Below are 24,894 nucleotides of genomic sequence, written 5' to 3'. Positions count from 1 at the left end.
AAAACTGACCTAATTTTAATGGCAGGAAGAATACTGTTGTGTACTAGTAAAAATTAACTTTCTTGCAATGTGGTAGTACAGAACAGTGGTTATAAACCAGGAACACTAGAGCCAGATTTGCTAGCTCAGTGACCTTGGACAAGGTACTTAACCTTTTTATCCCTCAATACACTTATTTACAGCATGGGTAATAAAATAGAGCCTACCTTGTGGGATTGTTGAGAGTTAAAAGTGCCTACATCAGTACATAGTAAGTCCTGGGTACGTGTTAGCTATTACTGTAGTCACTGAGACCTTTTACTGAGAGAGGTTTTCCTTGTGCTTACTCTGTATTGAATATAATTTTTGCACATTGAAATATCCGGAGTGGATCGTGGTTGTTCTAGCCACCTAAACATAGGATTAGAAAATGTAAAAATAACACCAAGGCCTGCTGATGGAGAGCATTCACAATGATAGACCCAAAGTTTGATTCTAATGTTGTAAGTATTCTGTATTTATATTTTTAAGCTGTGGAATTCATACTTAAAGATACCAATAATAAGCCCGGTTTCAAAGTTTATCATCTCATTAGACTAAAAGAGAGAAGCAAGTGCTCGTGTAACATTTAATAAAATGTTTTCTTTCACTGACATTTGGATTTAAAAAAATACTTTTGGGCTGTCACAGAATGTTGACTCTTCCTTATCTGTTGTATAGGGCCGTGGGTCTGGATTTCCGGGGAAGCGGAGACCTCGTGGTGCAGGACTCTCAGGACGTGGAGGCAGAGGAAGGTCAAAACTCAAAAGTGGAATTGGAGCTGTTGTGTTGCCTGGGGTGAGGCCTGCTTTGTTTATGTTTGCTATAATCTTTAATGTCAATTAATGGCGATAATCTTATTTGTAGCAAGTTATTTGGATCCTAACAGTCATGTAAATAGGCAAAATTATTTATTTTATTTTACTCTATCTTTACTTTACATTTTTTAACCTCTATCAGTTTTTCTTTTATATTTTCTGCTTTCTCATCCTTTCTCTCTTTTCTTATCCTCTTCTTGTACTCTATTTTTCTGTGACAACCGTCCCCCAAAAGCCAATGTGTAATATATTTGAAAAAAGCAAACAAACTCTTGTTACATTCTTGGTTCTACTATATTTGAAAATTAGGTTGGCGTTGAAAGGTTTTGATTACAGTTGCTGTCACTGTGGTAATACGGCTTACAGAAGAAACTAGAAATATTACAGATTACTGTGGACTCTGAACATGTTGAAGATTTTATGACCGTCTTTGACATATTTTAACCTTTTAATAAAATGTGAACAGTCTTGAATATATACAATACTGAAAATATAATATTGTGCATATTGTAAACAGGTGATGGAGATAAGTCTTGCTGAAGGATTATTTAAGACTATTTTTTGTAATAAAAATGAATTTTATCTTATTATTTTTTATTGAAACATAATTGATTGTTCATATCTGAGGAGTACAGTGTTGAATATCAATACCTGTGTGTGATATGTGATGCCAAATCAGGATAATTAGTATATTTATCATTATGCAATATATATATTTTTTAATTTTATCGTTATACAATGTAAACATTTTTGTGGCCCTTTACCAGTTTTTCCTTAGCCTCCCTTCCCCCACAATATTTTAATTTAAGATTGATAAATATTTGCTCATTGGCACATTACGAGGCTTTATTGAAGGGCGTATTGAAAAATATATTTGGTAACTGTTGACACATATTTTATGTAGTAACTTCATATTTAACTTAAATCCTGTTTTTCAGATTCTAAATGTCATTTTAAGTTCAGGAGACAGGTGAAATTATTCAATTTTACTACCAAATTTAGGAGTAAAGAAATTCTGGTCCTTTTTTAAAAAGCAAATTAAAAAATCAAGGTATAGTTGATATAATTTAAGCTACAGATATTTACTGTGTACATTTTTGTAAGTTGTAACGTGTATACCTTTGAAGACCATACCACAACATGACAGTGAATATATTCATCCCCCCAAATTTCTTCATGCTCCTCTGTAATCTCTCTGCCCTCCCCCCAGCACCAGTCCTTGTCCCTAAGCAGTGACTGATCTGATTTCTCTCACTGTAAATTACTTTGCATTTTCTAGGGTTGGATATAAGTGGAATCACACAGAATGTACACATTTCATTCTGATTTATTTCATTCAGCATAATTATTTTGAGATTCATCCATGCTGTTGCATGTGTTAATAGTTTATTACTTTTTGTTGCTGAATAGTATTCAAACTGTGGATGCACCACAGTTTGTATATCTGCTCACCTACTGGAGGACATTATTGTTCTCAAATTTCTTGGCAGTTAGAAATAAAGCTGCTACGAACTGTGTGTGTAGATCTTTATATGGACATTGCTTTCTTTTTTCTTGGGTAGATATCTAGGAGTGGAATGGCTGGATATGGTAGGTGTATACTTAGCTTTTTAGGAAAAGGCTGTTCACTATTTTCACACCCAGTTCACCTACACTAGGTATGCTCATTCTTCTTAATTTTAGCCATTCTAATAGGTATGTAATAGTATCTTATTTGCATTCTGTAATGACTGATGATATCAGCTTTTTAGGTGCTTATTTGTTGTCCGTGTATCTTCTTTGATAAAGTCACTCTTCAAATCCTCAGCCCATTTAAAAAATTTGGGTAGTTTTTTAACTTACTGAATTTTGGGAGTCCTTTATGTATTTTGGACACAAGTTCTTTATCATTTATATGATCTACAAATATTTTCTAACATTCTATGTCTTTTCATTTTCTTAACTGTGCTTTTCTAAGAACAGATGTTTTAATTTTGATGAAGTCCAGTTTATTAATTTTTTCTTCTATGGGAATATTTGTATTTGTATAACCTAAGATCACATTTATGTTCTGTATTTTCTTCCAGATGTTTTATGGCTTTAGGTTTTATATTAAGATCTGTGATCCAATTTTAATTTGACTGTTCTTGTGTATATGAACGTAGATCTATGAATGTAGATTGAAGTTCTTTTTTTGTTTTGCTTATTGACTATCCAGTTGTTTTGGCACATTTCTCTGAACTGCCTTTATATCATTCTTGAAAATTAGTTTTCTGTATACATGTGGATCTATTTTTAGCATTTTTATGCTGTATCATTATCAGTTTCTGTCTTTAGGCCAATACTGCACTATCTTGCACTACTTTATAATGACTCTTGAAATCGGACACTGTTAGTCTTCTATTTTTCTGCTTTTTAAAAATTGTTTTGGCTATTCTAGGTCCTTCATGTTTCTATATGAATTTTAGAATTAGCTTATCAATTTCTACAAAATAAGCCTTCTAGGATTTTGATTGGGTTTACATTCAAATATAGATAATCTGGAGAAAAATGACGTTTTAACCACATTGAGTCTTTTAACCCATGAACATGGTGTATGTTTCTCTCCATTTCTTAGGTCATCTTTAACTTCTCTCAGTGATGTTCTGTTTCAACATTTTTCTGATGTTCTGTTTCACATATTTTCTCAGATCTATCCATAACTCTTCCATATATTTATGCTACTGTAATGGTCATGTAGTCTTTATTTCAAATTGTTATTGTTGCTAATATATAGAAATACTACTCATTTTTATATATTGACCTTGTATTATCCCACAACCTTACTAAGCTCTATTACTAATTCTAGTTGCTTTTTTGGTAAAATCCATTGCATTTTCTGCATATGCAACCTTGTTGTCTCCAGATAAAGTTTTATGTCTTTCCAATTTGGAGGCCTTTTTTTTCTGTTCATTCTTTACTGCATTTGTTATAACCTCCAATACAGTGTTGAATAGAAGTGATGAGATCAGACAACATTGTCTTGTTTTAAATCTTAGATAGAAAGCATTTAGCCTTTCATCATTAAGTATTGTGTCAGCTTTAGTTTTTTTTTGTTTTTATTTTTATTTTTTTCAATGGATGTCCTAAATCAGTTTGAGGAAGCTCCTCTCATAATTTTCTGAGTGTTTTTTTGTTTTCTGTTTTGTTTTGTTTTTAATTAGGAGTGGCTGTTGCATTTGTCAAATGCTTTTTTTTTTTGCATCTATAGAGATAATCACAATCTTTTTTGTTTTTAAAATTTTTTTTCCAGTTTTACTGAGGTATAATTGACAACTAAAAATTATATATATTTAAGGTATACAGCATAATGTTTTGATATATAAATACTTACACACACACTGTGAAATGATCACCACAGTTAAGCTAATTAACATATTATCACCTCACATATTTATTTGTGTTTTTGATAAGAACATATTTAAGATCTACTGTCTTAGCAAATTTGAAATATATAATGCTTTGTTGATATGGTGAATTACATTTTTATGCTAAAGTAATCTTGTGTTCCCGGAATAAATTTCACATGGTCCTGGTGCTTTATCTTTTTTGTATATTGTTGGATGAAATTTAGTATCGGCATAATGCTGGCTTCATAGACTAAACTGGGAAGTATATTCTCCTCTTCAATTTTCTGGAAAAGTTGTATAGTATTAGAAATTTTTCTTATATTATTCATAGAATTTAATAGAAGCCATATTGGCCTGGAGTTTTCTATGTGGAACATTTTATAACTATAAATTTAATTTTTTTGATAGGTATCTGTTTAGGTTATCCGTTCCTGAATAAATCTGTGTCTTTCAAGGAATTTGTCCATTTTGTCTAAGTTGACACATTTATGGGTATAGAGTTGCGATTGTATTATTTCTTAATTATCCTTTTAATACCTGTAGAATCTGTAGTGATGTCACCTTTCTCATTCCTGATATTGGTAATTTGTGTTTTCTCTTTTTTTCCTGATCAGTCTTACTAGAAATGTATTGGTTTTATTGATCTTCTTGATTCAGCCTTTGCTTTCATTGATTTTTTCTTTTTTCTTTTTTTTTTTTTTCTATTTTCTGTTTTACCAATATCTACTCTGGTCTTCATTATTTCCTTTCCTCTCACTTCGAGTTTAATTTGCTCTTTTTTTGTTTGGTCTTAAATGTTTCTACTTGGAAATTTCTATTTTCTGTTTTACCAATATCTACTCTGGTCTTCATTATTTCCTTTGCTCTCACTTCGAGTTTAATTTGCTCTTTTTTTGTTTGGTCTTAAATGTTTCTACTTGGAAATCCCCAACTTGTAAGTTTTAGTTCAGAACTTTCTTTTCTCTTAGCCTATCACCTTCTGGACAAATCAGACTAAAGTCTATGCAGGCAATAACAGCACATATTTTCTCAAATATTGCCGTCTTCACCTTTGGGGTAGGTTTCATTTTTCTAGCAGTCTAAAGGTTATGAAATAAATTCTAAAATGAAAACAATGGGTCATCAAGCTAGATGATATTGTTTACTTTCTTACATGTATAGTTATTATTTTAAAAGATCTTGATTTTTTTTTTTAAGCACTTATTATTTAAATACACTTCCCCTACAAGCCACTCCATTTGAATCTAGGAGATATTTCAGTTTTTAACTGCAGACTTTGTTTCTGGCTTATACAAGGAATATCATATATTCCATCCTTGTTTGTCATTCTTAACAAAAGCATTCTCTGGTTAAATATTTTTTCAAAAACAGGAATAATGGTTTTATGATTTCTTTGAGCTACTTTAAAAAAATCTGAGTTTTCTGTTGGGAATGGGGAGGTAGAAATGGATACTTTTTATTTCAGCATATATTTGTTTATCTACATTTTAGCCATTTTCATAATTACATATTTCAGTAATCGTCTCAAAGTATCATTAGTCCTGTAGTTGAATTACTGGTTACTTCACTCTTAATAGGCACTTAATAGATATTAATGATAGAATGATTATTCTCCTTTTGTAAATCATCTTGGCAGATTCCCTAAAATCTTAAGAAGATAATTTTGAGGTACATATACGATACCTGAATACATTTTCTCTATTAAAAAAAAATAAAGCATTATAGGTAGATTAGAGTTCACCTCCACTGCCTCCTCAGTTCTTATTTTTTCCCTCTTAACAGCATTTACATATTAGGTTGCTTCATATGAAATTGTCAACATTCAACCATTTTTGTTCTGCAAAAATAATAGTTTCTTATGATTCCAGCTGTTAAATGTGCCAGAAGACTGCAGATAATGGCTTTTCATGTTTTTACACCATAGTGCTGTACCTCACATGCTATTCTTAAGCTTATTTTTCCACTCAGCAATGTGTCTTGGTAGTTTTTTTGCATGGAAGTCCATACAGATTTCTACCTCCCTGTTTTTTAAATGGTGCATAATTTTCCAAAGTTTGGATTTGATATAGCTTTAGTCGTTCCCTAGTGATGAAAATTTAGGTTGCTTACAGTTTTTCGTTGTAGTTGTTAGAGTTTTTATGATTGTAAATTGCTCTTATTTTTGAATCTATCATAAAATACTAGTACTGTCCATTAAAACTGCTTTTTAATGTGTTTATTTTGAAAGATATTACTGTAATATATTCCTCTATTTAGTTAATCTTTCCATCATTCCTCAAGAAAACTAATTCTATTTATGTTTTGACCTTGATCTTAACCTGTTGTGTTTCAGCTCTGTCTTTCCAGGCTAGCTTGTAAGCTTTTTAAGGGAAGAGGATTTCACTTTATGACTTAGGCTTTGGCCTCCTTGTTCTCTTTTACAGTATCTAATTCAGAGCTTTTTTTTTGTGATAAGCACTCTGGAAATTATTAACAAGCCAGTGGGTACTTAGTTGATTTGGCCAAATATAACCAAGTCCAGAAATGAACATCTGTGGTTGATAATCTTTTAGTTAATACTGAAATTTTAATAAGTTATCAAAATAATATTCTAAAGCAGTGCTATTCAATGGAAATGTAATATGCGCCACATATGTAATTTGTAACTTCCTGGTAGCCACATCAAAAAAGTTAATGATGAACGGGTGAAATTAATTTTAATGCCTGTCATTTAAATGACATATCCAAAATATTACCATTTCAACTAGTAATATATACAAAACTATTAATGAGCCATTTTTACATTCTTTTTTGTTTGATACCAAGTCTTTGAAAACTTGTGTGTTTTATGCTTGTAGCACTCTCAATTTGTACTAGGCACATTGCATGTCTTGAGTGTCACTAAAGTAGTGATACATTATGTATGCATGTGTGTATACAAATATGATATTATAATTGTATAGTTTCTTGATTAGAATTTTTGGGTTATCAAGTTCTACTAAAGGCAGGTTTATATTTTCTCATTACTTCCTGATCTGTAGGACTTGTAACTCTAAAGAGACAATTAGGTGACTAAAAAAATATCTACTCAGAGTTTTATGGTAGTATCTTGGCATTAATAATATAATTTGGAATTGTTAGTTTAGACCTCGGCAAAAGTTGTATTTTATTTTATTTTTTTAAAAGTTGTATTTTAAATATTAATTTTCTAAAGCTTTCTAGTTAAGTGTGATACAAGTGAAAAATATAACAATGTTTTGTTTACTTTGCTTTTTATAGGTGTCTGCTGCAGATATTTCATCAAATAAGGATGAAGAAGAAAACTCTATGCACAACACAGTTGTGTTGTTTTCTAGTAGTGACAAGTTCACCTTGCATCAGGTTTGAACTTAATTATTTACTGTCTTCCACTTTTGGATTTCTTCTTGCCGATTTCTACTTTATCCCATATACGCAGAAGTCATCTGCTATTTAGCTATAGAACTATATTAGTTAAGCAGGTTATTTTTAAAATAAAAAGTGTATATTCTTATCTCAATCTTCAATTTAAAATTTGGTCATGTGTTCCTAATTTCAGGATATGTGTGTAGTTTGTGGCAGTTTTGGCCAAGGAGCAGAAGGAAGATTACTTGCCTGTTCTCAGTGTGGCCAGTGTTACCATCCATACTGTGTCAGTATTAAGGTAAACACACTTAAATTGAGTTAACAAAAATGTATTGAATTTTTATTTGAGTAGTAACGTGCCGCTTCCACTTCTTAAAATTAATTATTTATGATTATTGTATGTATGCAACAATATTTAATTACTTTAAATATTGCTTTTAAGTGTTTGTTACTTCAAGAAATTTAATTCTAAATCTGGAGTGGTCCTAAATTGTACTAATTATCTTGCCATTGTCTTGGGGAAAAAAAAAAAACATAAAAATGCATGCATTTAATTTAAAAGACAATTTGTACTGTTATTTGTTGAAACATTAGGTTTAGTTGATTCATTTGTCTATTGATTACAGAAGTTAAGAACAACTAGGGTACCTAGTAAAAATTCATTAGCTCTCCCGGTCTCTCCTTCATTCACTCTCCTTAACCCTCACCCGTATACAAAAGGACATTTTCATCTCATAGCTGAAAACAAACAAACAAACAAACAATATGGCAAGTGTCATATTTAATGAAATTCAGTAATAATCAAGAGCCAGCAAGACTCAGTTTCAAGCATTTCCAGTAAGAGACTTACTGGAGAAGAGCCTTTTAAATGGTAATCATGTGCTTGGTTGTAAAGGTATTTAAATGTGGACGTGTCTCAATCAGTACTTCAACCACTGAACTAAGGTTCTTTTTCTTTCACCCCCTAAGAATTCAGTCTTAAAACTTGTATATTTGAATAAAATTACAAATGGTCACTGGAAGTAAGCATGGAGGTATAGCTGCACAGTAGGTGTCCTGCCGTATACCTCTTTTCTAGTACTGCCGTAATGCGTGACACAAGTACTAACTTCAGCTTCTGTGGTCATGAATCATCCTGAACTTATGAGTGCTTTTTATCCTTTTCTCCCATGCTCTTCAAACACCACCGTGTTATATCATTGATTTTCCGAGATGTCAGTAGAGGAAGCAATGAACATGTATCCACCTGGGAATTCTTTGCTGATAACTAAAGAAATACTAGTGTAGTATTTCTTTTCTATGGTAACATAGGTTTTCATGAGTTTAGCAAACAAAGTGAAAAACTGTAATCTATCCAAAACAGACTACTACAGTTAACTTATATAGTCTTTTAAAATTAGTTGCTCACATTTATGTTGACTAAAAAAAGACACATTATGTAAAGCCAATTTAAAAAATAGAATTATATATGCATAGAGAACAAACAAGTTTCTTCTTTGTCTCTTTATATTTTAAATTCTTTTTTTTTTTTTCCCTTTTGTCTTTTTTACTGACCGGTAACGGGATCGCAACCCTTGGTGTCGCGCCCGTACTGGGGACCGGCAATAGGATCGCAACCCTCGGTGTTGCGCCCGCACCGCGCTCAGCCAGTGAGCGGGAACCGGTCTCCACATGGGATCCGAACCCTCAGCGGGAGCGCAAGCGGCACACTCTCCAGTGCGCCACCGGGCCAGCCCGTATATTTTAAATTTTTTTATGTTTTATTGCTGTTTTCATTAGAATACTTATGTTGTTTTCAGAATACTTATATTTCTGATCTAAGGAAATTGAATAAGAATGTAACTGCTGTAAGTGGAACTGATACCTTAATATGACCACTTCCCTTGCCTAAAATTAGAATGGGTTTTAGGAGGGAAGTTAAGATTTAAGGGCTTATGCTCAGAACTTTTGTGTATTTCTTTTAACCTGTCCAGCAATTACTTAATTCCCATTTTACAGGTAAGCTGAGTGAAGTTTTTATAAGTTAATATCAGGCAATTAGTACACTGTCAAACAGCTAGTTACTGGCAGAGTAGAATTTAAATCCATGTTATACTACTAACACTATTTTGGACAGTATAGAATATTACAACCTCATTTATTGAGAAATACAGGAATATCCAGAAATATGGTAGGGATATGTAAATTGTCTTGGCTTGAGTTGTTTTTGTGGTAAGCAATTGTTTATGGAAGAGTTTGATCCTTTTCAAGCTTGTTTTTAAGCTTTCTGGTGGTAAGTCTAAAGTGCTTTCACTCTGACGTGGATATTCTCAGACTTCTTGGTCTTAGAAACCTTAACACTCCTAAAATTATTGAGGACTCCATAGAGTTTTTGCTTCTGAGGATTGTAACTTGAATATTTACCATTTTAGAAATTAAAACTGGCATCATTTTATAACACAAGAATATAGACACCCAACTTGTATGATGTCAATGTTATAATGTTATTATACATCATGTAGCCTTTCCAAAACACCACTGTAAAACTGGGAGTGAATTAAAAAGAAAAAGACAAATTCCATCTATTATTACTATGGAAATTGTTTAGACCTCACAGACACACTAGGGTTCCCTAGACTGCCCTTTCGTATTTGCTGTTCTAGCACTAGTTTAAATCTATACTTAAGGCGCAGCCTTTCTGGGGTCTCTGCTGAATCCCACCCCTATTCATCAGTGTCTTTACTCTCAGACTGGTTGGGACTCACATGTCTTAAATCCTTGTGCGAGTTCTGGTAATTGTTCAGCTTACAACTTCGCAGTAGGTGTTCCTTCCCCTGGTTGCGGGTTCTTGTTTGGCCTTGTAGATGTGTAGCTTGGTGTTCAGCCAAAGACTTCAGGGGAATCCAGTATAGATTTCTAGAGCTCTTACCTTTTATTGCTTCTTCCTTTCTGGCACTCTGTCCTGCAAATTTCTGCTGCTCAGTGAGACTATTGTACTCTGCTCAGGTTCTCCCTCTCTGGGTGGCATTCTGGAAGATGTGTACATGCAGAACATCATCGGACTCACCTTGTGTGTTTTCCTCCTCCCAGAGACTTCAGTCCTGACCTATGTGTTGTCCAATATCTGAAAACAACTGTTTCATACATTTTGCCTAGTTTTCTAGTATCATGATAGGAGAAAGGTTCCAGTTACTCTATCAGAGTTGAAGCAGAAATCCATTCTAGACCATAAAACACATCTTTACAATTTTGGATATGGTTCCATGGATGGAACCCAAGATAACACCCTATTTGAACAACTAAATGAAGACTAAACCAGTTTGGTAGGACAAAAATGAATTGATAGTAGAAGCCCTAATATCTGGGGTAAGAGGGAATTTCAAAGGGGTAGAAGTTGTTCAAGTGTTGAGTACTACATAGAGGTAAAGTAACACAAACCCTAACATGTCAGTTAGAGTTGGGAGTCACAAAGTCTTGACTGACTGACCCAACCAGTTTCAGTGGATATGGGGCATAGAAACCAGAATGCAGTGTGTTGAAGAGTGAATCTAAACCAAGTAACTTGAAAGTTTGGCTTTAAAGGACCACAGGATAGGTATCTGTGAAATAAGAAAACATTGTGGAGTGAAGATAAATAATTTTAAAATTCTGCCACTAAGTACCTTATATCTGTCTCTCACTTTATCTTCAGATCATCTTACTTTTCTTCTTAAGCCAGGGATTGTCAAACAATGGCCCAGGCCAAAGATGGCCTGTTTTTGCAAATATACTTCTATGGGAACATAGCCCTGCTGTCTTTATTTACATATGTCTGCAGTGGCTTCTGCCCTACAATGGCAGAGTTATGTAGGTGCAATAGACCATATGACCTGTAAAACTTAGAATATTTACTATCTGGCCCTTTACAGAAAAAGTTTGCTGGGTGCTGCTCTAAGCCACCCTGTTCTTTCTTCCCTAGGCCTTTTATTCCATTTGGATGAATAATATAACTGGGTAATCTGAGACTAATTTTTAAAAATCAATAGGCTAATGAAAGTAATAAAAATAACATGTTTAAAAATCAAACAACATTAAAAGCCTTATAATGAACAACCAATCCCTGTGGTGTTCTACCTCCACATCTGAGGAAACCACTCTTAATTCTTTCAGGTCTGTCTTCTTGTAGTTAATTCCATAGCTCTAAATAATAAGCCGGTGCTACTGCTTTGTAAATGTTAGATTTTGTTGACTTCCTGCTATGAATAAATAAACTCTGACTTAAGTACATCCTTCTTAAAATACACCCCCTGCCTTCTCCCAGCATCCTCCGATTACAGTTGTCTTAGTACATTTAGTTAAATTAATAAAATATTGGTTATGACTCAGTAAATGTCCGGTGCAGATCTAAATGGTGCACTATGGGTTTCTTTTGTTTCACGTGGAGGTTTTAATAGCAAGAAGAAAATAATCATTAGTGACTCTCCACTTATTTTGTTTTGCTTTTACCTGCGGAAGAAGCACTATAATGTCAGATTATTTTGTCAAGTACCTTTCTTCTGTGAAGAGTCCTACCCTCTACCTGGACTTCCCATTTCCCGGCTCTAATTTGTAAGCCAGCAGCTTCTAGGTGTGTTACTCCTATTTTATCCTTCAGCTTCCCAGGACTGATGTCCTTTGTTGGATCCATTGCTTTCTGGATCCCACGTCTTCCTTTTCTTGATTTACATCCTCATTCTCGTCCACACATCTCTAAGTAACTTTTTTACAAGGAGTATGTGGGAGCTGAATTTTGAGTCCTTGTTTGTCTGAAAGGTATTCTACCATCACACTTAATTGCTTGTTTAGCTATGTTAAGAACTGTATTTTGAAAAGTATTTTCCTATAGATTTGGAAACTATTATTCTATTCTAGCATCCAGTTGGGAAGTTTGATGTCAGTCTGACAGTTCCTTTGAATTTAACTCTGTTTTCCTCTCTGGTAGCTTTTAGGCTTTCTTATTCCTCATGGTGCATTTTTTTTTTTTGGCCTGGTAAGGGGATCACAACCCTTGGGCAAGGTGTTGTCTTTGCCATGCTTTGCCACTGAGTGCACCGGCCATTCCTGTATAGGATCCGAACCCGTGGCCTCGGCGCTACCAGCGCCACACTCTCCCGAGTGAGCCATGGGGCCGGCTCCATGGTGCGATTTTTTATTCTGTACCCTGATTGCTTGCTGTTTTGTTATAATGCAGGCACTTTGTGGTCTTTTCTATCTGTAGACTCTAGTCTTTGAGATTTAGGTTTCATGGTGTGGAGCCAGCATGGAATGTTAATATTACACAATGTGGCTTATTTGAGGAGTTTATCAGGAATATAGAGATTCTCAGATTTTCTCCTAACTTAGACCCTTGCAATGGGCAAGGTGTTGTCTGCACCATGCTTTGCCACTGAGTGCACCGGCCATTCCTGTATAGGATCCGAACCCGTGGCCTCGGCGCTACCAGCGCCACACTCTCCCAAGTGAGCCATGGGGCCGGCTCCATGGTGCGATTTTTTATTCTGTACCCTGATTTCTTGCTGTTTTGTTATAATGCAGGCACTTTGTGGTCTTTTCTATCTGTAGACTCTAGTCTTTGAGATTTAGGTTTCATGGTGTGGAGCCAGCATGGAATGTTAATATTACACAATGTGGCTTATTTGAGGAGTTTATCAGGAATATAGAGATTCTCAGATTTTCTCCTAACTTAGACCCTTGCAATATAGGAGAATAAATAGAGAAGTAGATGTAATGGTCAGGAGTCCTAGCTTCATAACCTAAAAATCCTCCATGATCATAAATCATCCCTGAGAACTGATGTTTTACCTTAACTTTTTGGTATTTTTTCCTACTGATTTTAGTAAGTCCCTGTGTCATGAACACAAGTTTCAAAAGTACAGAATTCACGGAAATGCTATATGTAGATGGGAACTTCACTGGTGTATTTTCAAATCCTATATCAACAGTGAAGAGGCAGCTTACTTGATCTCTTTAAAATCCAGTCGCCATATCTGTAAATATAGTGGACATTAAATCTATAGCACAAGTCAGTTATGTGAACTAAAAAGGCATTAAAGTATGTGCCTCTTTCTGTTTTTCTGGTCAGTAGGTGGGCTCCCAAAAGTATACAAATATGCCCAACCCAGTATTGGCTCAGTAAATGTCAGTTACTTGCCTCTTGTCTGCTTCTAGGTACATAAGCACCATATTAAGTATATAGTATATTTGATTATGCAAAATGAGGCTTAGGTTAATGTATAAATCACATGGATTGGTTGTTTCTTTTGCAGATCACTAAAGTGGTTCTAAGCAAAGGTTGGAGGTGTCTTGAGTGCACTGTGTGTGAGGCCTGTGGGAAGGCGACTGACCCAGGAAGACTCCTGCTGTGTGATGATTGTGACATAAGTTATCACACCTACTGCCTAGACCCTCCATTGCAGACAGTGCCCAAAGGAGGCTGGAAGTGCAAATGGTACTTTAGGATTTACGTTTCCCTTATCAGTCCTTCAAGCTCAGAACTCTCTCTTACCACTTTAGTCTTAAAAAATTAGCCACATCTGTTTAATTGCATAATTCACATTTACTGTGATAGATATCACAAATCAGAAAAATTTTCACATTTGTATTAAATGATTTCTCCCTATTCTGTTTATATGTAGCTTCCTGAATTTCAGTAACTAAAAAAGTAAATAAAATTGAGAATTTTTGGGGGGGGTTTGGATTTCAGGTGTGTGTGGTGCAGACACTGTGGCGCAACATCTGCAGGTCTGAGATGCGAATGGCAAAACAATTACACACAGTGTGCTCCTTGTGCAAGCTTGTCTTCCTGCCCGGTCTGCTATCGAAACTATAGAGAAGACGACCTTATTCTGCAATGTAGACAATGTGATAGGTATTGTGTTGTTTTTTCATCTTTTGCAAGCTTTTCTCTCTCAAATGTAGTGAAAGGAAATTGGAGAATAACTTTCTTTAATCATAAATTTAAAGAACAAAACTTTTTGCTTTCCAGAGTTTAGTCAGCTAGAAACTTACAGAAATGGTTTTCTATTTTGAATTCTCAATTCCAGACTAAAGATTTTTAACTTAGGGCTTTTTGAGGGTTTATGAATCCCTTGGAACTAGATACAGAATCATGGCCTGCATATATGTATTTTCTTCTGGAGGGTTTCTGAATCTTTTATTAGTCTAAAAATGATCTCCCACACATTCTATTTTCCTTAAACCACTTTTTCTTAAAGCTCTAGATATTAGATACCACCTCCTACTCTCCCTAAGTAGTAGGTGTGTGCCTTCAAAGTTGAGAATGCTTTCTTTGGTTTCATTGGTTTATTAGTATGCTCTATTAGCAGTTAAGCACTGTACATATAGTATTATTGACAGAATTATTTCATCAGTAGTACAGTATTCTCATGACTCTGCCTACAAGTTCTTTGTTCCAAGGCAAGACAGCTCCTTAGCTTTGTTTCCCAGTGACTATTCAACATCACTTTATATGAGTTGTATCTACTTCATGTTAGGTGCACCACATGGAGCACGTACATACTCTGTCACTCGCAATCTTCTGAGTTCTTTTCTGCTTGCCCTAGCTAGCTTCCTTCCTGTCTTTGATGTGTTCAGCACATGGTCATAAAATAATTACCCCATCCTCCTGAGGTAATGGCTTTTGCTTCCTCCCTAGTACTTGTTCACCTTCCTTTTTCTTTTCTTCTCAGCTCTGTGAGAGTTTTGTGCGTCAGTGGGGGTAGTTAGGAGAAAAGGGTAAGAAAGGCCAGGTAGGAGGGGCCTGTGAGGCTGAGGGCTTTCACGTGTGAAGACTGTCAACTCCTGTTATAGTTTTTAAAAGGAAACAGTTGTCAGTGTATTCAATTTTTTTAAATGTACAAATATGGTCTTTTTAGATGGATGCATGCAGTTTGTCAAAACTTAAATACTGAGGAGGAAGTGGAAAATGTAGCAGACATTGGTTTTGATTGTAGCATGTGCAGACCCTATATGCCTGCGTCAAATGGTAAGAGAACACTTAAGCTGCGAGTCTGTGCTCTCCTGCAACTCACCTGCACCTTGCTGTCCATGGCCAATGAGTGGGCTTAACTCTACTTCTCTTTTGTTTTTGTGAAACTATTATTTGGACAAGTAATTTATGGAAAAACAAGGTTTTTTTGGTTATAAAATAATTCTTATTATCCCAACTTTATATGTTAAAACACTTTAACATAAAGGAAGAAAATGAAGCATACACTTTAGATGTAAGATGTAATTTTGCTTTCAGGGAACATGATCTTGTAGTTTTTAACAACATGTAGAAATCCAGTACACCGATTCTCTATCTTTGTCACTGTTAGCTCCCTGGCTTGCATATTTCCTTCACCACTTCTCCTTGTTGTGTCTTGTTGTTGTTTTAAAGATCACTTTTAACTCTAGTACTGAAGCATTTATTTCAATAAAATTGTAACTGTATATAAGTCTTTAAGTACACTTCATCTTTTCTGAAGAAATCACCTGAACTTTTTTCGTTTCAGTGCCTTCCTCAGACTGCTGTGAGCCTTCACTTGTAGCACAAATTGTCACAAAAGTAAAAGAGCTAGGTAAAATGTGAAATGCTTTACCTCATTGTTCTTTAGAAAAAGCTCATAAATGCTTAACTTTTTATATAACTAACTTGCCACATGTTGTATGAAACCTGCCGTAATCATACAGGCATTCAAATCTAAATTCCCTAATGTTGGTAATCATTTCTATAACTGATATATAAAATGTTTGTCTTATTCAGCTTCACTGGGACAGTATTCCTGTAAATTTCAGCAAGTTGGGAATGAAAATAACAGCTTTTATAATAACCATTAATGCCTTACTTGCTTCGGTTTCACTGATACATTACTGTGCTTAGTTATCAGTTAGCAGAAAGTAAGGCCTAGTTAGCAAACATTCCTTTTAGAATTAATTCAGTCTCTTAATATTTTTTCTATAGTAGATGAGCCTATAATGACGATTAATGATACTGTTATTAAACAATCATTCTTTTCACTTCTTGTATTTGATAGCATCTGATACAAAAACATTTGGATAGTATAAAAATTGTAATAAGGAACAGCAGTTTTGTACATTTAAAAATTAAATCTGCAAAATTTGTACTTATTTACTACCTCTCTCTGTAAGTGATTATACTGGAACTTTGTTTTCCAGATGGGCTTCTGGAATATTCTTTTTTCTCATATATAAATTGATCCTCACCTTTTGGTCTTTTCTAGGAAAAGGCTCATAGTGGAGTAGCTGAAGCATTGCTTTTAGCTTCAGCACTTTCTTTCTAAATCCTAATGTTGATAATGTGAAAAAAGAAATGCCAGAAAGACCATTTTAAAAAAATGTGCAGCCTTTCTGCCTGTCATACAAGAAAGTTTGGCCAGTTATTCCTAGTTTTAATCAGACATCATTAGGTTAATTATTCGTGCATTTCATATATAATTGCTTTATAAAACTACAGTCACATTCCCTTGACATGGGTGTTTTGGAATGATAATTATCAGTCAAATTTAAAATGAAACTATAAATATGTATTCTTGGGATTTTGTAATTTTAGATCCACCTAAGACCTACACCCAGGATGGTGTGTGTTTGACCGAATCAGGGATGACTCAGTTACAGAGCCTCACAGTTACAGTTCCAAGAAGAAAACGGTCAAAACCAAAATTAAAATTGAAGATTATAAATCAGAATAGCGTGGCTGTCCTTCAGACCCCTCCAGACATCCAATCAGAGCATTCCAGGGACGGTGAAATGGATGATAGTCGAGGTAATATAAATTTATTTTCCATGGAATATGTGTGCAAGATTTAAAGCTTATATGAGGGTACATCAAAGAGTTCATGGGAAGGTCCATGTTATCTTTTAATTCTGTTTCCATGAGCTTTTTAAAGTACCCTTGTAAAATAATTTTTGAAGTATATATGATTTATCTAAGGGTAAATCATACTGATTTAGATAGTCCTTGACATAACACTTGCCCTTTCTAAGGGAGTGTTCTTCTTAGACCTTGCCTTTTCAGGTTCTCTTCCTTTCAGGTATTGTCTAGCACAGGCCTACCTTACAGAAACCCTCAGGAGCAACGTATCTTTGAAGATCACAGGTGGGGAAATTAAGAGGGCCTGACTTTAGTTTGCTAGATATCAGCATAAGCCTTCTCAGATTCTGTGAGCTTGGAAACCATGTTTAAGTTAAAGTAGAACTTGATCTGTGCATTCTAGAAATAGAAAAACTGTTATTAATGTTACTTCACATGTAAATTTATATTCACAGGTATTCATCGTAAACCATCGGTTTATAAACATTTTCTTCAGGGTACATATAAGTTTTTCTAGCTGAATTATTGAGATAAAATAATTTTAGTAATAATACTAAATTCCAAATGAGTTATGTTTTTTTTTTTTTTCAAATGAGTTATGTTTTTACTTATCTCCAAAGAGGATCACTATAGGCTTGTTTATTTTTAGAGTGATTATTTTCAGCTGATTCAGAATTAATTATTTTTGTTCCATTATAATTTATCATTCAGTAGAATTTATTGAATGCCCACTGCATGCCAGATGTTGGAAGTCATTTCGATGAACAAACCAGATAAAATTCTCTGCTTATGGAGCTTATATTTTAATGTAAGAAGACAAGACTGTAAAAATAAAAATACATAACATAATAAATCAGTTAATTATAATGTGTTTGGCAAGTGCTATAGAAAACACAGAATTATGTTAAGAAGAATTAGGAGTGTCCACAGTGGTGTTGAGGGGTCAGATGAATGAAAACAATTTTTGTTTTTATTTTTTATTTATTTTTTTTGCGGCTGGCTGGTACAGGGATCCAAACCTGCTACCTTTGTGTTACAAGGCTGTGCTCTAACCAAGCCAGCCAATGAAAGCAGTATTTGAACAGAGACTTTCAAGAGAGGAGTTAGACTTCTGTGTCGGACAGAACTCAGCAGAATTTCACACTGTCATTTCTATATGTGATGTAAATTCCTTTCGAGGTATTAAAAGGAATTATGCCTGTGTTTGAGTAATTAGACGCTTAGGGTGGAGGATTGTCTGCCAGAATCATTCTCTGAACTGAATGTTTCCATATCTTTTTATTCATTTTGGAAGCTGTAGAAAAATTATACCAAAAGAGTCTATAAACTTCTCCCTCTGTGTTATAAAGTCATATCTGACAGGTTACTTTATTAAAAAGTACAATACATTAGGTCGAGACTGGGTGATTTTTAAAATTAAAGTTTCAAAACTTATTTACTAGAAGTGATCTTCAAGTGTGTGGTTTCCATCTTAAAGCTATGAGGATGTAGTATTATGTTATGTTACACGCAACTTTATGCATAAAATAAAAGATAAAAGTAAGTCAAATCATCACTTTCGTGTTTCAGAAACAAATTTCTTGTGCGGTAAAAGCAGACTTTTTTCTAATTTACCTACTGAGATTTGGAAACCTGGTAGTGCAAAAAAGAAAAATCCTGAACTTAAACAAAAACACTGTATGTCTGAAGTGTGAGAACACAGCACCTTCCCTGTCTGTTGCCAGCCTCAGACTAGACCATCACAATGTAAGGGGGTGTTTAGAGGTGCAGGAGTAAAATTGCACTTAGGCTGTGGCAGGCAAGGGCGTGGGCAGATAGAGTGGCGAAGGGGAATGGTGTTCAGGAACTACTGGAGAGAGGAGACTAGGAGGTAACCTGTTCACCTGGTTAAGGTGGCTGCCTCCTCGAGACTTATCACCTCCTGTAATGTTAATGTCAACTCTCTCACCTTTTTAAACTTGATTTTTTGGACGCGTTATACATTAAAATGATTTAAAATTGAAAAAGAATAGAAAGGTAAACAGTGAAAAGTCTCCCTCTCCTCTGTTCTCAAGCCCCAGTTCACTTCTCCAGAGGCAAGCAATTCCTTGTGTAACCTTCCAGATGTGTTTTATGCATGTACCAGCAAATACGTATATATTTTTGTTCCTTTTGTCTTACTGTTCTTTATGTTGTTCATTTTTTTGTGGCTGCATATTCCTTTGTATGGATTTAAGTAACTTAGTTTACCAGTCTCTTTCCTATTGATAAACCTTTGGGTTTCTTTCAGTCTTTTATTATGAATGTCTGGTACATTTATAATGTCATACATAGGCGGATCTGCAAAGATGAATTCCTTTCTAAATCAAAGGCTATATGCATTTGTAACTATATTTGGCAAATGGAGGTTTCTTTTTTCATTTCTTTTTTATTTACAAATTTGAGGTGTACAACAAGGTAGCAGCTATATATATATATGTATATATATATATATGTGATACTATATATATATATACACATATATGATTTACAGTCAAACAAATGTGCACATCTGTCACCTTCCATAATTACTGTGTATATGTACTCTCTCAGCAAGTTTTCAGTATACAACACAATATTATTAACAGTTGTCCTCAGGCTGTGCACTCCAGACAGTTCATCCTACTTCACTATTCATTCATCTGTCATTGGACACTTAGGTTGTTTCTATATCTTGGCTATGGTGAGTACTGCTGCCATGAACATGGGAGTTCAAATATCATTATGTGGTGGTGATTTTATTTCCTTTGGTTATATACGCAACAGAGGGATTGCTGGGTCATATGGTAGTTGTATTTTCAATTTTTTGAGGAACGTCTTTACTGTTTTCCATTATAGCTGTACCAGTTTACATTCTCACCAACAGTGTACAAGGGTTCCCTTTTCTCCACGTCCTCACCAACACTTGTTATCTTTTACCTTTTAATAATAGCCATTCTAAGAGATGACATCTCATTGTGGTTTTAATTTGCTTTTTCCTGATTATTAGTGATGTTGAGCGACTTTTCATTTACCCATTGGCCATTTGTATGTCTTTGGAGAAATGTCAATTCAGGTCCTTTGCCCATTTTAAAATCAAGTTCCTTTTTTTTTTTTTTTGCTATTGAGTTGTGAGAGGTCCTTCTGTGTTCTGGATATTAACCCCTTTTCAGTATTTTCTCCTAATCCCTGCTGCCTTTTCATTTTGTTGATTGCTTTTTGGGGGGGCTGTGCAGAAGCTTTTTAGTTTGATGCAATCCCACTAATCTTTGGTTCAGTATTTTCTCCTAATCCCTGCTGCCTTTTCATTTTGTCGATTGCTTTTTGGGGGGGCTGTGCAGAAGCTTTTTAGTTTGATGCAATCCCACTAATCTTTGCTTTTGTTGCCTGAGCTTTTGTTGTGATATCCAAAAAACCATTGCCAAGGTCAATATCAAGGAGCTTTTCCCTTCCATTTTCTTTTAGGAGCTTTATGGGTTCAGGTCTTATGTTTAGGTGTTTAATTAATTTTGAGAGGATTTTTGTGTACAGTGTAAGATAAAGGTCTAGTTTCATTCTTTTTGCATGTGGATACCGGTTTTCCCCGCACCATTTATTGAAGAGACTGTCCTTTCCTTATTGTGTCTTCTTGGTAGGCTTGTCAAAAACTAATTGACCTAGTATGCTTGTGTTTATTTCTGAGCTCTATTCTGTTTCATTGGTCTGTGTGTCTGTTTTTATGCCAGTACCATCCTTTTTTGATTTCTATAGATTTGTAATATGATTTGAAATCAGGCTGTGGGATGCCTCCAACTTTTTCTTTCTCAGGATTGTTTTGGCTCTTCATGGTCTTCTGTGGTTCCATAAAAATTTTAGATTTGTTTTTGCTATTTTTCTGAAAAATGCTATTGGAATTTTGATAGAAATTGTATTGAATATGTATATTGCTTTGGGTAGTGTGAACATTTTAACAATATTCTTCCAGTCCACAAACATGGGGTATCTTCCTGTTTATTTGTGTCTTCAGTTTCTTTCACCAGTGTTCTATAATTTTTAGTGTGCAGATCTTTCACTTCCTTGATTAAATTTGTTCCTTTTTGATGCTATTGTAAATGGAATTGTTTTCTTGATTTCTTTTTTAGATAGATAGTTATTGTTATAAAGAAATGCAACTGATTTTTGTGTGTTGATTTGGTATCCTGCTTCTTTACTGAATTTGCTTATTAGTTCTAACAGTTTTTTTGTGTGTATATGGAGTCTTTCTACATTTAAGATCATGTCTTCTGAAAACAGGGATAATTTTACTTGTTTTTTTTCTGATTTGGATGCCTTTTATTTCCTTTTCTTGTCTAATTGCTCTGGCTAGGACATCCAGTACTATGTTGAATAAAAAGTGGTGAGAGTTGGCATCCTTGCCTTGTACCAGATATTAGAGGAAAAGCTTTCCCTTATTTTGAATAGGTGATATCTCTGTATGATATAAAAAATGCAAAGAGTCCAAAAGAGTAAACAATGAAAACTTAGTCTCCCTCCCAGCCATTTCTTCACCAAAGAGAACCACTGTTTTCTTATAACCTTCCAGAGACTAGTTATGTATAAACAACAATGTATTTACCAGAGAATTTCTAATATTTGGGCAATGTGGTCTGTTTTCCTTCATTGTAGCCTGTGGGAATCAGAAGATGTTGGTTAGAACGGTCCTTAGCCATCAGTGATATCAGTCACGTTAAGGCTAGTGTACATCCTACTTCATGCCATTCATCTCAGCATGTGTGATCACTGGTATCACTATGAATCTCAACAGTAAAAGTGCTCTCTTGGTTTCACTGTTCCTGTGTGCTCTGTTTGGAGTGAAACTTGGTCTTGTGTACTAGATCCAGTGCTGCCTTAGGCCACAACTCATTACACATGATTAATTTTGGGATTCCCTCTTCACCGTCATCCTGGAGATTGTCTTCTTTTCTCTCTTGTCTTGCATGTGTTTTCTGTGATTTCATGCATTACTCTTATTTCTCTCCCTCAATTTGATGGGACATTTTCTATAATTTTCTCAGAATGTATGCAAGGTAAATTTGGGAGATTATACTCTTCTGAAAATGTCTTTATTTTACCCTTCTACCTGAATCATATTTTCCAGGTTGGAAATAGATTTTCTTTTAGCATTTTGAAGTTATTGATCCATTTTCTTTTAATTTCTAGTATATAGAGAATTCAATTCTTCCTATGTGACCTGTGTTTTCTCTGGAAGCTCTTAGGATTTTAGGAAATTCTTTGTCCTCAATATCCTGGACATGTCACAAAGATACATGTCTGTTTTCACCTATTTTGGATATTTTTTCATCTGTTTTGTCAGGCACTGAGTGGTCCATTTCGTTCTGCCATCTCATCAATGGTAGGAAATGTTCTTGAAGTGTATCATTTATGATTTTTCCCCTGAAGTTTTCTCTCTTCTTTTTCTAGACTCCTGCTGTTCAGATGTGAAACCTACTCAACTGGTTGTCTTTTCTCTGCTTCTTTCCAAAATATGTCCTTATTTTATCTTCCCACCCTTCTAATCATTTTTATTTTTGTTTCAATTATCATGTAGTAATTTCTAAGAGTTTTCTTTCCTCCCTTCAAATCTTCCTTTTTGTAGCATTGATGTTTTATATTATCTCTCAGAGGATTTTAATTTTTTTAAAAGGTTTTTTCTTCCATCATACTCAATTCCAAAGTGCTTTTTGTATTCTCAGGTCTCTATCTTTTTGTGTTATTGACCTTCATCAGATAATTCTTGATTGTATATGCATGATTAAAAGCAAGGAACTAAAAATGGGGATTGGATAAATAAATTGATGATAATCTTTTTATCTTAAAAAAAAGAAATTAAACACTGGAAAGCTTTGAGTATGTGGGTGGTGCTTATTGACTTTAAGTTTGTGGGGGTGATCTGTGTTGATCATTTGGGGACTCCCCTAGTGTCAGTGTCTTTAGACATTTCCCTTGGACTAGTCAGGTTCCCCAGAGGAATCTTTTCAAGTCTCATGCTTGGAGGGTAGAGGTCTGGCTGCTAGTGTTCTGGGAGTTTAGTAGGGAAGGGCTCTGGGGGTGGGTGGGTTCGGGTGAGGTTGTCTGTATTTAGCATGCCCATAGTCCCTTGATCCTGTTTTCTGTCTGGTGCCCCATTGCTTAGGTTGTCCAAGAGTCCTGAGTCCCATGAGTTAGAGTGGCAGCTTCCTAGTGTGTCAAGTTGGGAAGAAGGTGTAGGGCGTGTGACTCCTATAGGTAGTGTAAACAGTGCTGTCTTTGTTCTTACCTTCTGACACCCATAGCGAAAGGAACCCAGTTTTGCCATTTCTTCAGCCTTTTGGGGATTGTTATAAACTGGATTTCTTTCCTCAGTTCTTTCCACTCTCAGCTGAGAATTTGCAGTTGCCAAGTCACTTACCATTCATCTTTATGCTTTCCCCTTCCAAAATTGTGACTTTTCTTTTTTCCTGTTTCCTGTCTTTGTGAGCTTATCTTTTAAAAATAGATTGCTTCAATGTGTTTTAGTAGAGTTTCAGGAGACTGAAATTAGATGCGTGAATTTAATCTACCATCTTAACCCAAAATTCCTTCTCATTAACTTTTAGGTGGGTATATTTGAAGGTAAACAAGTGGTATTTTGTCATATTTGGTGCTTGCTAAGTTTCAGTGTATAAACATTTCTTTTTGCGGCTTAATCATAGCTATATAGCACAGTTATTCAATTGTTATGGAATTGGACTCAAATATAGACCAAATATAATAAAAATCAAATACCCTGTTCATGGTATTACAGAAAAATGTCATCCGTAATATATATCATAGTGAAGAAAAGAGTTAATTTAATTTTAAAATGTATTTGATAAACTTGTCTTTTTCCTATAGCACAGTGTAAAGAAGGTACAACTTGCAAAAGTTTGTTTACCGTAGTGTTAAAATAGCATTTTCTAAGACCTGGACTTTTGGGGCTGGCTGATTAGCTCAGTTGGTTAGAATGTGGTGTTATAACACCAATGTCAAGAGTTCAGATCCCTCTACTGGCCAGCTACCAAGAAAAAAAAGAACTGAACTTTTATATGCATTACATAATTTCATTTACTTCATTCAATGAAATATTTATGGAATACCTACTAGGTGCCAGGCTAAGGATGCATCTGTTAATAAGAAAGTCTTAGTACCTGTTCTCATGGAGAATATAGTCTTGCAGGGACACAGACTTCATAGAACCAATTAAAATGAAGCATTACATTAATGTACAGGAGCATATAACTGTTGGACATAACCTCTTCTAAATATCAGGAACTCTATAATACAATGATGGTACTGAAATAGAGTCTTGAAAGATGAGTTAGGTAGAAGGCAGAGAGTGGAAGAAAGAGCTTGATACAACTTCACTGCAGTTAGAGTGAGGTGGAGCCAGAGAGTTTTCAAGAGATTATTATAATGGGCCTTACAATATGAGCTTTGTGGGGCTCTCGGAATACACGAAAGGATTTTAGGCAGAAAATTGATACATATTTATAGAAAGATCACT

At 34.8% G+C, this 24,894-nt stretch overlaps 1 protein-coding gene across 1 annotated transcript in view; it reads left to right on the top strand.

Moving 5' to 3' along the window:
- Nucleotides 1-24,894, top strand: part of KMT2C (lysine (K)-specific methyltransferase 2C) — a 180,843-nt gene that overhangs the window by 71,571 nt on the left and 84,378 nt on the right. The window contains exons 12-19 of the mRNA XM_008583232.1: nt 700-816; nt 7,463-7,564; nt 7,761-7,865; nt 13,831-14,012; nt 14,268-14,432; nt 15,439-15,548; nt 16,060-16,125; nt 17,118-17,330. Coding sequence (XP_008581454.1) covers nt 700-816; nt 7,463-7,564; nt 7,761-7,865; nt 13,831-14,012; nt 14,268-14,432; nt 15,439-15,548; nt 16,060-16,125; nt 17,118-17,330 — 1,060 coding nt within the window. The remainder of the gene's footprint in view (nt 1-699; nt 817-7,462; nt 7,565-7,760; nt 7,866-13,830; nt 14,013-14,267; nt 14,433-15,438; nt 15,549-16,059; nt 16,126-17,117; nt 17,331-24,894) is intronic.

The sequence above is a fragment of the Galeopterus variegatus genome, unplaced genomic scaffold (assembly GCF_000696425.1).
Source record: "Galeopterus variegatus unplaced genomic scaffold, G_variegatus-3.0.2 Scaffold2861, whole genome shotgun sequence".
Classification (NCBI taxonomy): domain Eukaryota; kingdom Metazoa; phylum Chordata; class Mammalia; order Dermoptera; family Cynocephalidae; genus Galeopterus; species Galeopterus variegatus.
This window is presented reverse-complemented; position numbering and strand designations above follow the sequence as displayed.